Raw genomic sequence first — 15,730 nt, 5'->3', positions numbered from 1 at the left:
TCACTTATGCTCTTGGTGGTTTTTGGGTCACTGAGATGGACTGTAAGGGAAGCCCTGCTGGTGTAACTCGCACACTGAGGGGCCTGGAGACGCATCTACCAACGGTCCTTGTTTAGCTAGGATTGAACACCCATCCCAGGCTCTTGGTGTCCCAGCCAGTGCCCTAGGGTCATTGGCAGGTTTGCTCCTCACTCGGCTGCTCTGGGCAGTTCTAGCCTAGCAGGGAGGGTAACAACTGTTTTTTTCATACTGGAGGGAAGAGTGGAGTGCCAGCAGTTCCCTGGCCTAGGTCCTCCACAACTGCCTGCTCCACGCTCCAGGAAAAGAACTAGCATCTCAGTGGTGCTCCACTCTGTTGCCCTCTTCCCTCTGGGAAATCGCTTGCAATCCCCCTGCTGGCCTGGGCTGTAGTTATTGTGCTGGAGGGGAGAGGGTAACAGAGTGAGGAACTTGTCTGTGAGGGGGCAGGGTCTGAGCATGGGAGGGTGCATGGATGTGTGCCCACAAGGAAGGGTGTGCCAGAGAGGGTGTGCTGCCCTGGGCAAATTGCTGGAGTGCTGCTGGGCTTACCTCTCTCAGCTCCACAGTGCCCCCTGCTGGCTGCTTCCCCTGGCAGGAAGCGCCTCCCCCCACCCCATAAAAGGATGAGTGGCACCCAACCATGAGGACCTGGTGGGAGGCCTGTCATCATGCCAGTGCAGAGAAAAGTCCCTTTCGTGTGAGGAGCAGTTTTTCAAGGAAGCAGCTGGAGCGGTGTTGTGCTGAACTTTAGGATTATTTCTACCTTTTTTTTCCTTTCTCTTTCCCTCCTAAGAGAATGGTCTAAATTCACCAGATCGACCACATGACCCTTCAGAGCTTGGGAGCCTCTCGGCCCCCACGCCCCAGCCTACTAAACTAATTGTCCCTGACAAATGTTTCCTATATTGGCAACTGTGAGAGCACAAGAGTCACAGGGAAAGTGACTACCATAGCGCATGAAAAGGGGTAAGTTACAGTAAACCTTACTCTTTCTTATCCCCCCTCCCGTTTCGTTTTTTTCCCCTGACCCACCCCGACTTCTGGCACCCTGTGAGGTGCAAGTCTGACTGAGCCTATGTTACTGTATTTTAAGCTGCAAGGAGTCTGGAAGAAGGCGTAAACCAGTTCAGACTACCTTAGCCCTGCCTCTCAGTTTGGTCCAAAGTGTAGACGTTCATAGAGAATCTCACTTTGTTAGCTCTGTAATCAGCTTTTGTGTTCTGAAGGAGTAAAATACCCCTGAGCAGGGGAGGCCAGTGTAGGCACTGTTTTGAGGGGTTAAGAGGGATATAAGTGGTGTCCAGGCCCTATGCTAGCTCCTTGTGCAGGAGGAGAATTTCACCTTCAGTGTCGCAGGTACAGAGGAGATTTTCTTTCCTTGTTATCCAGCGTGGATGGTTTAGTTTGGGTTGGGCTTTTTCCTTCTGGTAAAACTTGGTGCAGATTGTGAGTTTCTCAAACCTTTACAAGTCCCGTTCCAAAGTATAACACAGTTATTCAGAAATGCAGCACGTCACTTGACCCGTCTTGCATCCAGGTCTCGCTCATGTAAGGGAAAGGCAGCTGCGAGGGGGAAGATTGGAAAATGTCTGTGTTTTTAAACAAGAAAAAATAAGCCACATCTGAAAATCCAGTAATTGTGTCAGCTGATGACCTTTGGGGTTGGAAATAGGTTGATGATAGCAATGTGGGGATGGACAAGGAAAGCCTATGAAGTCACACTACTGACAACAAAAGGAAAAAGTATTCGAATGGTTCCAGCTTCTTGCTTTGAGATCTTGGTGACCTTCTATACAAACATCTATCTGATGCTTCCTGTAGAACAAACATCAATAAAAGGCATCAGACAGAGGTGAGAGGATGTTGCCAACTCCACCCAGAAAACGGGTGATGTGTGAAAAACACCCAAACTGACTCTTATGGGAAACCTATGTTTTTACATTGTTAGTTTTTAGTATTTGTATTGTGGTGCTACCTTGGAGCTCCAATCACGGACCAGGACCCCACTGTGCAAGGTGCTGGGTAGACACAACAAAAGGATGGCTCCTGCCCTAAAGTAGCTTTTTTGTAGACTGTAATCAGCCTAGCTTTTCAAATAACAGTATAGAAAATTAAACACATAATTGCCTAGTGGTTATCACTTGTCAGAGCTCTCCGTTGAAATGTGAGCACATATTAGGTGGGAATATCAAAAAGTGTTTATAAATGATGTTTGTTTTTGAATGGTTAGAAAAAGCTTATACCATCCTTACTAGTAAATCTGCACCCAGTATGTCTTTGGGCAGTGATGAATTGTCTAAAAGTGTTTTAAGTTGCATTTGTTATGCACTCATATGGAAGTAGGGGTGGTTCAGGTAGCTAATTGCCTGAATATCAATTGTTTTCATGTGCTTCACTGAAGCTGCAGTAATACAGTAATGGTGGTTTGAAAAACATAAGTGGAAATGCTTCTTCTATGATTGTACTATGAACTAATTTGTATTGTTTATAAAAAGTGCATAATAGTTCAGGTTAACCGGATCTGTCTCCATGCTCCCTATCCAGCAGACTAGCCTGGAAGTCGGAACTAATAGATTTTATTGCGAGCTCTGTCCCTGTCTACTTCTGTATTTCTTAGGCTTTGTCTACACTGGCACTTTGTCTGCGCAACTTCTGTCATTCAGGGGTGTTAAAAAAACAAAACACACACACCCCGAACAGCAAAAGTTTTACTGATGAAAAGCGCCCGTGTGAATAGCGCTTTGTCAACAGGAGAGCTCTCACCTGCAGACAAACAGCTACACTGTGTGCCTTTTAGCAGCACGGCTGTAGCAGCACAGTCATATTGCTAAAAGCCTGGTAGGGTAGCCGTGGCCTTAGGCAAATCATTTAGCATGTCTGTGCTCCAGTTGCCCTATCTGTATAACCAAGATAAGATGCACCCACCCTTCTTTAAAATGTTTGGAGACCCGTCTGTTCATTCTTTACTCTCTCAAATACCTGCCTTCTAATGTAACTGGTTGCTGACTTCATGTCTACAGCTAAGTCATGCTTACATATTGTTTTAAAGCACTAGACCTCAACCACTCTAGTAACTGCCAACACACCTTAGTCCTGGTCTACACTAGGGGGGGATCGATCTAAGTTAAGCAACTTCAGCTACGTGAATAATGTAGCTGAAGTCGATGTACTTAGATTGACTTACTGTGGTGTCTTCACTGTGGTTAGTCTACTGCTGCCGCTCCCCTATTGACTCTGCCTGCACCTCTCGTGGTGCTGGAGTACAGGAGTCGACGGGAGAGGGCTCGGGTCGATTTATCGCATCTAGATTAGATGCGATAAATCGATCCCCGCTGGATCGATTGCCGCCTGCTGATCCAGTTGCTAGTGTAGATATACCCTTAGAAAAGTGTGTACCATAGAAAAGATAAACCAGAGTGTTTTGTAAGGATAAAAGAGGTATTTGGAAACCATAAAGAGAAAAGCTTCTGGTATTTAGAATGCTATAACTATGCTCAGTGAAGTAATCCTCCTCACAGTTAATTTGAAGTTGGATATTAAAATCAAATTTTCCTGAAAGAACTTGGAAAGTCTTTGAAATTCCACTTGGAAATAGCTGAGTACACCCTCTGGCATTGATTTGTTTTTAGAAAAGTGGCAACAGATTTAAAAAATAGCTCCAGAAATGAATTGAGATAGAACAATGATAGCTTAGGGGGAACACTTATCTCATTTCCTTTCATTCCGTTGGGGTGTGCATGTGGTTTGGGACCATAAACTCTGGAGATTATTTGATCATGGAGACACTGAACATTTTGGATTTAAACTCACTGCACACTTCTTCTGACTGTGACATATGAATTCCCATCTCATTCTTTCTTTTTCTTTTGATTCATCTTCACTTTATTTCCTTTGCCAGCAGTCATCACTTGGTAGTAAATACTAACACATGTTCAGGCTCTGATGGCGAATGATGGTATTAATGGTAATTGTAAGACTTTATTGTGACCAAGCATCCACTCTGGTACTACAGCTGACTTCCAGTGCTACGTGGCAAGAAGGAAGGGCAGGGGCACCATTTCAGTCATACATTTAACCAGAGGGATGGAAGGATTGTTACAAAGGAACACAAAACCTCACACGTTTGCACTCAGATCATTAAAGCTTTTGCTAAGATTATCAGTTAATATGGACCTTTATGTGTAACTCCAAATTTGATAACTTGTCATATTTTCATATCGCAGAGAGTGACCTAGCTTTTGCTTTCCTCCAAATGCAAATGTTCTCAGAGCGCTCAGCTTCTTTCAGACATATTCATTTTTCTTTAGACCCAATGAAACATATGGTTCTCCAAGCCTTTATTAGCTGTTCCCAAAGTCTGTGCTTGATTTGTTGGAGGATTGCCAATGGTTTTGGTGTCAGAGTTGAGAAGTACAATTGTAACATTAAATTTCTCAAGTCATACCCGTTAAAAAGAAGGTCAAAAGCAATAAAGAGTCTAGGTTTCTTTGGGTGGGTGGGGGTGTCGGATAATGTGAAGTTGCTGCCTTTTACACAGACATATCACACGGAGGAAAAAGGTTTGGCTGTCACAAAATTAATAAAGAGCAGGCCCCTAGAGGATGTGTTTCAAATGATGCAGGTGTAGCAGTCAGGGAGTGTATTTACATACAAGCCAGCTTAATAGTGTGGGATTTATACTAAAGTGGTTCTTAATGCAATACAAATCGAATACCCTGTCTCACGTTAAAACAGAAAAATGTTAGACGGAAAGGTTTTATGGCTTTTGGGATGAGGGGGGAGCATGAGGTTGTGTTTTTTTGGGGGGAATATGAAGGAAAGATGAATTTGTTAGGTTGTTTGCCATATAAAACTAGTGACTTTGGTGTATAAATTGAACTTATAGCCTTCCAAGTTGGTTCTCTAATGTCTTGAAGATAAAGGGTTTTTAACAGATTTGTTGCCATATACCTGACAACACTGAAAAATTCATGTAATTAAAAAGCAGGTAAGGTATTTTTCCTTAAACTGGGACATTAAAAAGAAGTTCATAAAGAAGGCAGCAGTGACACTAAAGTCTCTCCTTGAAACTTCACCTCTTCCCTGCTTTCCCCTCTGTAAAACAAATACTGTGTTCATAAGTTAACGCTCCATGTCATTTGTGATAGATTCGAGGACTTATTCCTAAACTCTGGGTACACAGTTCTGCAGGGATATAATTTTCTTGGCATGGATAGTGTAACATCCAGATAATGTAATGTTACACCGGGCTCTTTAAAATCATCATCTGATATTTTTATTGTTTTTACTTCACTGCATAATGACACAGAAGAGGTACCTTTGATGTCACTGAGAATAGCAGTACAGTTAAACCAGCAGCAAAGCATCAGAAAACCTCCAACAAGGCTCCACTCCCAATGGGCAAGGTTCTCCCCACCAAACTTCTTCCCCATAAATGATCACCACAAAAGCAAAAAGGGCCTTGCAGGGATCCCCGAGGGTCAGCAGACCTGGGCTATTTTGAATCAAGGGCATAAGATAGTTCCACAGCTGAGGGCTTCTCATGGAGAATGCCTTGTTGAGCTGGAGTCCCCTCCATGGGTATCTACATTAACCACAACTGTGGAACCAATGAAGAGTTGCCTCTTACGTAGGCAGGTCCTAAACCATCTAGGGCTTTTTAGGTTGAACTAAGTGCCTGAAACTCCATCCAGAAAACCAGCAGGCAGCTAGCACACAGTACTGAACCCTAGTTTCCTGTGTTCTTGATATACAAAAAAAAACAAGCCAAAACCCACACAGCTTACAAAATGGGTGGTCCAATTTGGCATCAAGTTCAGTTTCCAGCTGGCTTTAAGGTCTAGCCCTTGTAGAGTTCATCACACCACGCCCAGTGACAAAGGCATGGATTGCTTAGTCAAGTTCACATCCAAAGGAGATGTTTCCCACAGCTGCTCTGATGTGGAGAAGAAGAAAAAAGCATTCCTAGTCACAGCAGTGATATGATTCTTTAGCCACAGCTGGGGCTTTATGAGAACCCCCAGACTGTGAATTCAAATGCAAAGTGGTAGACATGAGCCATCAGTAAGAGGGGAAGAGCTTATCCTTGCCATATGCTTTTATTTATTTCTCCCTGATTCTAAAGGTGCCACCAGTGCTCTGTGTGCAGAACACCAATTATGAATATGCTTCAGAACTCAGCAGGTTAAAATGACCATAAAAGGACTTTCACAGTAGAGTTCTCACCCTCCCTCCTTTCTCCCCTCTCAGCTGCATCCAGCGCCCCATGGTCCCTCTCTCACCATCTTTCTCCAGAGAAGCCTAATAAAACAGATGAGCCTCTCAGCACCAAACCTGGATTTGTGAAACTAAGGGGGAGCGGCAAATTCCATGGTTGAAAATCAGACCCTGTGAGATCCAGAGTGTCAGATATTTGCAAAGGCTGTGGTATCACCTTGGGGGCTAGAGAAGAGATTTCAAAGACCTGTGAGGGCCCAAGCCCTTGAAGTTTGCATAGGTCAAAACTAGTCCTTTAAATTTCAGCAGGACATCAGTTGCACAGAGCACAAGTGTAGTGTGTTCTCTTGAGTGAAACTCTTTAATACGCCAGTAGCTGCGATCTGCACTAGCTGCAGTTTCTGGTCAGCCTTAAGGTGCAGCCCCATTTAAAGCACATTACAACAATCTAGCCTCAAAGTGGTAAAGGTCTTGGGAAGCCTCCAACTGAAAGGAGAGGGTCCAACCTTTGGGCTGAGCTCACATGGTAAAAGTTGTTCTTGGGAGGTCCTGTTACCTGGAGTACAGAATCAGCTGCAATCTAAGATGACCCTCAAGTTGCGAGTCTGAGAAATGAGCAGCAAACGCACTGCCCTCACTATATTCTTCTTTCACACTGTCTTGTTTCCACTTGCCTGTGAACCTTACGGCATTCTTACCTGTGCTGTGGTTTAGCCAGCTAAACCCCATTCTCTGCTTGGCAGTGGGTAATTCTCTCAGCTGCACGCAATGGGTGGGGTGAAATGGAGAGGTGGAGCTGGGCATCATATCTGTATTGTAGACACGATAACACCTGTTCCCTCATCTCCTGACAGCCCCATGGATTTGGTGAGCAAGAATGGTGACAGGATGGAACTGTGCACTGAAAATGCATGAGAGCTGCTCAGCAGGAGGACAGGTATCCAACACTATGCCCTGGGACCTCTAAGAAAGCTGGGGCAGAGCCATTCAAGAGTTAACTTATCCACACCTCCTAGTGTCTGCAGATGTGTCAGCACCAGCACCTAACTTCAGGAATGTCAAACAGATAAGGGAGTAGGTGGCTCAGGGGACTGGGTCAGATATGCCAAGTCTTTCCCGCTGACGTCACTTATTTGTATCTGAAGAAGCTTGGTAGTGACCTATCCCACTGCCATAGGGTAGCTATGTGAAATGAACTAGGGGTCTTGCAGTTCTTAATATCAATATTCATTCCCATCTAGCTGGCAGATTGATGGGGTGGTTGTGGGGAAGCTTTCATTGCTGTTGCCTATACTGTAGTCAGGGTCCCAAAGACGTCCCCCCTGTGGATCTAGACTCTAGCAGCAGAGTGAGTTGTGGGGCTTGCATGCAGGGTGAACGAAAAAAGCTTTTCAGCTACAAAGCAAATGCCTTTTCGTTATAGAAATGAAATTAATTGCTTCTTGCTTGCAAATGATACACTGAAGAGAAATAGCCTTAATTTAATATTATGTTTTCCACACCGTCTATCCAGTGTATCCTCAGACTGTTGAAACTTTTGCATGTAGCCAGTAATGTTACGCGTCTCCTTTTAGAAGCTTATTACTGTATGTCCTAATTGGTACCATATTAAATGTAAGTAGTCAGTATACAGCAGGTATGGAGTGACTTTTAATGGTAAATCAATAGTCTGATAGAAGCAGACCAGAAATTTTTGACACTTATTCAAGAGGGAGTTGTCAAAACAAGACATATTTATGACAGAGTTCCTGAATGCCTTTTCAAAGGCTCTTGAATTGCTGCCAGACTCTAAACACGCTCAACTTCCCAGGAGCTATATTCAGCACAATAAGTGGATATTTCACAGTAAATATTGGCATGCCAGAAAATGGGCATTAAACGTTGACTTGACAAGCAAGAATTGGGTGCTTGTTATATGGCCGATGTGAAGAGCTGTCTCTTCATCAAGTTGTGCTCTTGTGCAGACACTTCTGCTAAGTTTAGACCATCCTTACCACTCAAAATTAGAAATATGCTAAAGAAATGATGAGCCTCAGGTGCTCCCATAGCTTCCATTCCAAAAGGCAGCGGGAGTAACAGCGATTCTTGACAAGTGATGGCAAATGCAGGATATGGCTCAGGCTGGCAGTAGGCATTTGCAGGTGAAACTACTGTGGTTCATTATCATCTTTAAGGCAGATTGTCTTATTCAGTAAATGACATTGTAAACCCTTCTGTAGGGGGAGGGTAGCGCTAAATCCTGATTAGGTTATAAATGGGAAAAAGAATTGTAAGGTCTCATTCTGCTCTCCAGCAGGTATTTCTTTACTTATCTTTCCAGCATATCTGAAACTCTTGCGTGAATGTTGTAAAGTTACATGTACAAACAGTACCTGCAGCCTGGGCCACTTTTCAGCTCAGGACATGAGCTCTCACAAGCTAACCAAAGTGTGTCCAGGAATGGGACTCTTCAGAAGCAGTGTTGAGGTTTCACTCTGTGTCTCTCACCCTTTGTCATTGGTGCTGGATCAGCAGGAGGCTCTGTACTGCTAAGGGTTTGCTCCTCTGAAAAAGATGGACAGCCCTGATTGCTGCTTATTAATATCTGATCATAGTCAGGGGTAGAGCTGGTCCAAAAAACTATTTTCACAAAACATGTTGAAGTTGTTTCCATATTAAAGTGTTCCAAAAGGACCCATTTTAACATGGCTTTTTTTCAGTTTTTAAAAATTATTTTGAAATTTTTATTACACTCATTATTGAAACAATTATGAAACATTTTCATTTCAATCAGGTCTACATACAAGTAGAATGTTAAAATGTCTCGCTAAATCCCATCTCAGGCCTTCTTGAAATTCCTCCTGCAGTTTCAGATGGAACAGATATTAGCCTACTTGCAGATCCTTTTTGTGGTGCTTGTGTGTGTTAAACAGCTGCCTAGTGTCATCCCAGAGCTGGCTGCATTTCAGTGGTGGATGAAGTGACTTGTATGTATTGGTTGTATATCCCTCCAAGTGTATTAGGTCAAAGACAGTATATCAATGCAAGATTATCCTAATGGTAAACCATACCAGAATGAATCACAGTTGCCTCCAGTTTCCCATCTCCCCACTTACTATCTTTATAGCATCTACCAGCTGACCCAAGTGCTTCCTGAAGAAGTCTTTTTTTTTGTTTGTTTGTTTGCAGGGGGTGGGGGGATTCTGCACTCCCCTCACCTGGAGGCTGGGAAGAGAGGGGTTACTGAGCGAACCTTCGCCTGCTCTGGGGTTGTGTGCGGGAAGTGGGTATGTTTCCCAAGGACAAAGGGGATCTTCACTCGCTAGGGTGGAGTAGTAAGGGGTGGGGAGCAGGACCCAGTGGTTCAGTCACTAATGAAGGAAGGACAGACTGGTGTTTTCTGTAGCTGTGCCTGGCATGCTAGCAAAGAGTTATCAGCTCACAGCCCGGAGGTTATGGTCTGTTAGTATCTGTGAACCCGCTAGCTCCCCCGATATTCAGCAAATATATTATTCAGTTTACCCTTGCCACTCTTGGATGGGTGAGCATCCTGGTGGATCCAGTTTGTGCACTGTCCAAAATACAACTGGAGCTCCTGTTTTGGTGGAGATTCAAAAGCTTAACCTTTAGCGTAGCATTTCCTTGCTAATGTCTGCGAGATTTAGACAGAGGGCCTGTTGAGAGAGAGCATTCTGGATTCCCTACGTCTCCAGGATTGGCTGTCCTTCAGCAGCATCCATATTCCAAATTCGTCAGAGTAAGGAACTACAAAAGAGTTGGCCATTCTCCAGTGGTTCATGTTTGCTGATTTGTTCCATTGATTATATGCAGATTACAACTTGCTTTTCTCACCTTCTCCTCTTTGTAAGCTTGTTAAACGAAGGTCTGCATCAACATTTCCCATACGATTCACACATGCATCTGTTGTTTCTTCCATTCTCTGTAAGTCCCGCTTACCTCATCACTGAGTTTGTTCCCTGTGAACTTTCTTTGAGATGTTCCTTAGTGATGGGATGTTTACACTTCACAGTCCTGAAGCAAGAAAAGCCCAACAGGCAGAGAATCTAGAGTGCATGATTACTGTCAAAATTCTTTTAAATCTCCCGGTCATTCTCCTATTGCATGTTAGCAACGTTTTGATTAATCCTCTACTTTCCTGAAATCCTGCTGTATAATAAATCTGTTGATAAACAGATTTTCTTGGGAGTTGTCACAGAATAGTTATGCCCAATTAATTTTAGTTTGTATCATTACAAAATCACACCTGTAGAGTATTTTACAAGAAATCAATCCCAGTTGTGTCTTAATTGCTAAAACCTCTGAATTCAGTTACATCAAAACTGCACTGAGGATTTTCACCCTCTAAATTTTTTTCCTGCAGCGCAAAAACATCTATTATCACATGCCTTATTTCTTCCCAATTCCAGCAGCATCGTTCACTCCTAACCATGCCATCGGAGAGAAACACCCCAATATGTACAGTAACATTTAAAAATTGAGACACATTTTAACCACGTTTGAACTCAATCATAATTCTAAATGTCATCTGATGTCTTTGAAAGTTTAATAGTCAAAGTACAAGTTTCCAAGTGAATTGGATTGGTTAAATGCACTGTTCTTTTTCCTTTAATAAAGGAAAAACAAATCTCTTGCTATCTATCTGTGCTCATGTTTTAGCATCCATCACTGGAATATCTGCATTAACGTGCACTAGGAAACTTGGAACGCGTGCCAACAGGGTACAGTTAGCGCATGACACCTTAGTGCACGCTAGGTTTTACACTCCTGTAGTACGGACTAATGCACAGTGTAGACAAGTCCTCAGTGCCTCTCCAGAATCGCAAATAACAAACATCAATCTCTCTCTTCCTTCTTAGGGAGCAAGTTCCCTGATTACGAGCCAGAGCCTCACCTGGTGCAAGTCTGCATAGCTCCAGTGGACTCATCTTGCTAGCTGAGACTCAGCCCTGCAGTGTTGTTGGGGAGGGGTGTTTGTTGGGGAGAGGAATTTACTGAGGGAAAGGCGAGTAGAAGAGAAGAGTTTTGTGTTTAGTTCTGTACACAGTGAGGCCCAGGGCTGCTCTCTTCACCTTCCAGAGATTAATTCCATAGAGTAAGTCCAGCTCCCACTTATTTCTGTCTCCTGCCCTTATGAGACTTGGTATGTTGACAGGCTAATGGCTTCAGTGATGCACTGCTGTCATGGGAGACGATGGTTATGGAGGGAGAGCTGATCTCATAGGTTGGTAGAGCTAACGCTGCGAGAGGGCGTTGACTATAGCAAGGTTCTCTATTAAGTGGGCAGCTGTGCATAGGGCAGAGCACCAGGGCAATGTGTCAGTGACAACCTGTGTAGCTAAATTGACAGGCTGGAATGTTTTGTGCTGCTGGAGCTTTTTTCAGGGCATGTGGCTCCATTATTTGATGTGAGTTGCAATAATCAAGGCTGAAGGTCACACATGGATAGTTCATCATGGCAATGGTGAGCAAGGAGGCTGGGGCACCGTGCATAGTTTGCCATCCTGGCTCTTTGGAGTTTCCAGTAGTGTTGAGAAGGCCCAGAGGACCCCAACACTGCAGATCAGCTTACAATTTGAAGGCAGATGCTCTTGATCATGGGGGATGTTGTGCAGGGAGAGAGGATCTGTGAATCATTTCTCTCTACCTACTGACTTCTCCTTAGTGTTATGTGGGTTTAACTCTCAACAGCTGCTCTTCCTCCAAATGCTGGTGTCAGCTAGTCTTGGGAGAGGTGGGGGCTTACATGTCATGTACAGAAGAGATAAGAGTCACGTGTCACCTGAGTACTCAGCCAGCATTTCAGCCAGTTTTTTCTCATCGTGCTGTATGTGACCAACGGGGCTATCTGTTCTTACCACAAGTCATTTGGGGAGGGATGGGGAATGGCAAATAAATTTCGTGAAACAGTTCCACTTCAAAGTTAGCAGACACCATGCAGAAATTGTTGGGAAGGGTTTTGTGTGCAAGTTACTCTGCACGGATCTCTTGCTTTCATTTTTCCTCTTCCATGGTAGTAAGTGTGTATGGTAACAGGATCGTTAACTAAAAACTTCTCTGGCCCTGTGGCTTATTCCCCCGTGAAATGGCAGTGCTCCATCACATGGTCATTAGTTGCTGTGTAAATAAACATGAGGGGGAGAAGGTTGTTGACTTTGGGTACAGATAAGCAGCAGTAGCAGGTGTTTTCAGAGGTGCTTAAGGAAGTTAGGTTCACATCGCCTTTAAACATCAGTGGGTGTTATGGGGCCCAACACCCATAGGCGCCTTTGAAATTCTTGGTCAGAATGATTTTCCATGCAGCACCAACAGCTCTTTAAAGAGTCTATTATCTCCCCTGAGATTTATGATTATTCCAGGAGTTTCCCAGTTAGAATAAGAGCTGATGGTCAAGAACAAGTATTAGGCCAAATTAAACATGTCTGACACTCTACAATGGTTGACTTGTTTATCACAGGGGAAGCAGGCTAACATTGGCTTGTCTGGCGGGGTAATTTAACAAACAGCTTTACTAGGAAGTGCCAAATGCATGTCTAGTGCTACGAGACATTGACAAGATCAGACTGGGCAAGTGGTACCAGTTCTAAATTCAGATAAAAAATAAAGTTGGTGGCAACCACATTTCACTGGAAAAAAATATGGCCCACTGGCATAGAAGCCGTTTCTGCACAGAAACCATGACCCTTTTGATGAAGAGCCATGTCTAATATCCTTTCCACTTTGGAAAAAGAAGTTTATTTTAATACATCCTTTTTAATTGCTATGAGCTGGACGTGTAAATATTGTAAGTGGTTGAGTAATAGTCATCTGTTAGCAGACCAAATGGAAGGGACATTTTTTCCACTCTTTGAGCCCTAATATGGTTCACTCGACTCTAAAGGGGATACTTTAGAGCGGATGTTTTTGAAAAAAAAAAAAAAAAAAAGAGTCTGTTTTAATAATTCAAAGATGGTTCAGTCTGAGGGGGAGCCAGTGTGTGGTGTTCTGTTGAGTGAAATGCATAGGACATTGTGAAGCTATCCAGCAGGTTTTGCCAGGTGTTCGAATGCTAGGGGACTTGTCATTGTTTAGGAAAGAGAAGGGTTTATTACCAAAACTTGCAATGATCTACTCCATTTGCAAGATGTAAAACTTGTATTTCAGCTAAGAGGGGCAGGTTATCTCCCTTATGTTTTGGAGGTTAGAGAGTACTCCAGAAGAACTAGCTTCATCTAGCAAGATATCACAAAACATGGTCTGGGAAAACCACTGTCCTTTTATCTCCGGCTTTCAGTCAGTCCGTATTGTGAATGAAAGAGCGCTTTGTGAGACTCCAATGCAGAGGGCTTGCAAAATTCTAGTCAGTCGTTTTCCTAGAGCGGTTTTTTTCTTTTTAATATGTGAATAGTTTTGTCCTTCTCCTCCTGCTAAGAGTGAATTTTGTACCTGAACTAGTAAATTGGTATAACATTTTGTAAACCCAGATTGTCAGGAAGGTACAGCATATTGCACAAAGCAGGTTTGCTGCATGGTTTGGCACAGTGCACTCAGATTTTATTTTTAAATGTTCATCGTCATTCATTTTCCTAAGTCAGATTTGTTTTGCACAGGTTTGTTGTGGTTTTTGCTTTTCAAATAATTTTGCCTTGTAGTAGTAAAACTATTTAGGTCCTGGCAGCAATCTTCCTATGAAATTTTAGCCCTCACATGTCTGAGAGAGAGAGAGAGAGAATTAATTTATGATTCCATAAATTCTACTAAACTTCATCAATCCTGCATGTTTTTAACTAACTGAATGGGGCTGCTTGGAGAGTGTCGTGATAACCTTATGTATAAAAGTCTCTTCAGGACAGGGCTGAAGTTGTGGGGTGACTTGTTAAATCAGTTACCTGTATAATAGTTGAATTATTTTTGGGGAGACAGAACCAGAGACCAAATACACAGTGTCAGTCCTGATAGCTTAAGCAAACTACCCTTTCATAAATGATTTTTGTAGTCCGATTTCTGTACATATATAACATGTAAAGATCTGGTTTTAGTTAGAATTGAAAACTTTTGGGCAGCCAAGTCTCTAACCTACTTCATTGTTTAGGGTGATGTAAGGGGACGGATGAAGACGGTAACTTAATTCTGCTTTGTCTGTTTCAGGAATGTTGGTGGTGATTGTGTTGTTGCTGATTGCAATTGCTGTGGTTGCCGTCTGGCCAACACACTAACACAAGTACAGGAACCATCAGAGATGCCACTTAGCAGCAGCAGCAACAGCAGAGCTGGACAATATCAGAGGATGCGAACAACTCCATTGCAAACACGTTTTGTGTGTTAAGTAAACTCAGTATTAGAATGAAGATGTTGCTGCACGCAATGCACAGCCAGAGGGTTGTGGCTAGTTTGGAGCATTTGAACTTCAAAAGGACTCTTTTCCTTCCTTGATTTTGTACTTCAGAGGGACACAGCTGGAGAAGATGCATCTTTTAAGAGATTTACCCTTCAGTGCAACTGACTCTAAGCAAGCAATCTGCCCCTTTTGTTGAGAGATCAGTCATCCTGAGGGTTTAATGTACTGTATACTGCTCCTACATAGTTTATGTGGTATATGTGTTGAGTTCCTCCTCTCTTGCTAAATGATGATCTTTTGAACCAAGATTTTGCATCTTATAAAGAAGTGAGTGTTGTAAGGAGCTAATTGATGCTGAGTTTCAATGAAGTTGGAGGGTCAGAGAGCAGGCACAGCTTGAGACTGAAAAGCCTGGTGATGAGGGTAGAACAGAATATAGGGACTCAGGGGCACCTTACAAACATAAGTATGAGGCAGTCTTTGGCGGTTGTGAGAGAATTACCAGTGCTGAGCTGCGCAGATCGAAATGCAAACAACAGTGGAGCTTTCCAACATTTAACACAACCAGGTGTAGAACAGCGGAAAGCTCTGCCCAACGTGTGCTCATAAGGGGGAAAAGTGTCTTTCTGCTAACTGTACTGTGGAGTATGTTTACCCCAACTGACTAACTGCAGAAGTCCTGATACAGTGAATAGACTAGTCTCAAGACCAGAGATGTGCACAGCTTTCTTTTATCATTTTTCATAATTGTTCAAACTGCAAAGGAAAATACTACGAGTATTAAAAAAAAAAAATGAAAAAAGAATGTAATGCTCATTGCTGTCCCCAAAATCATTATTTTGTTATGTGCCAACTTAATTGTCAGACATGATAGAGCAATAATAACACTAAATAAAAGCTGATCCATTTACATGCTGCTTTTTGTTGGCATGTTTTTATTGTTTCCAATAACATCTTAATATTTTAAAGGTCTTTTGTTGCTGATATTGAGGAGTGAAAGAAACTGGTTCCTTAGACTTCCAGTTTCATTTGCAATGTCTCCTTTGTACTTTTCAATGTTTTTGTTTTTCAGCCCCAAGCTGGTGCTCATGTGTCTTACTCCTTAAAAATGGAATATGTGCAATTGTAAAAATGAATTTAATTCTTGGCACTCACAATCAAAACCCTACCTCCCCAAAC

General features: G+C 42.9%; 1 protein-coding gene across 3 annotated transcripts in view; it reads left to right on the top strand.

Annotated features, from left to right (window-relative positions):
- Positions 1-15,461, top strand: part of STX8 (syntaxin 8) — a 176,054-nt gene extending 160,593 nt beyond the window's left edge. For 2 of the 3 annotated variants that reach the window (XM_030535066.1, XM_030535064.1), the window contains one exon: positions 14,362-15,461. In XM_030535066.1, coding sequence (XP_030390926.1) covers positions 14,362-14,429 — 68 coding nt within the window. In that variant the 3' untranslated portion in view covers positions 14,430-15,461. Of the gene's footprint in view, positions 1-7,091; positions 7,175-14,361 lie in introns of all 3 variants that reach the window. The other variant, XR_003996692.1, reaches the window with a different exon arrangement.
- The last annotated feature ends 269 nt before the right edge of the window (positions 15,462-15,730 follow it).

This window comes from Gopherus evgoodei, chromosome 15 (genome assembly GCF_007399415.2).
Source record: "Gopherus evgoodei ecotype Sinaloan lineage chromosome 15, rGopEvg1_v1.p, whole genome shotgun sequence".
NCBI classification, from domain to species: Eukaryota; Metazoa; Chordata; order Testudines; family Testudinidae; genus Gopherus; species Gopherus evgoodei.
Note: the sequence above shows the minus strand (reverse complement) of the source record. Positions and strands in the feature narration are given on the sequence as shown.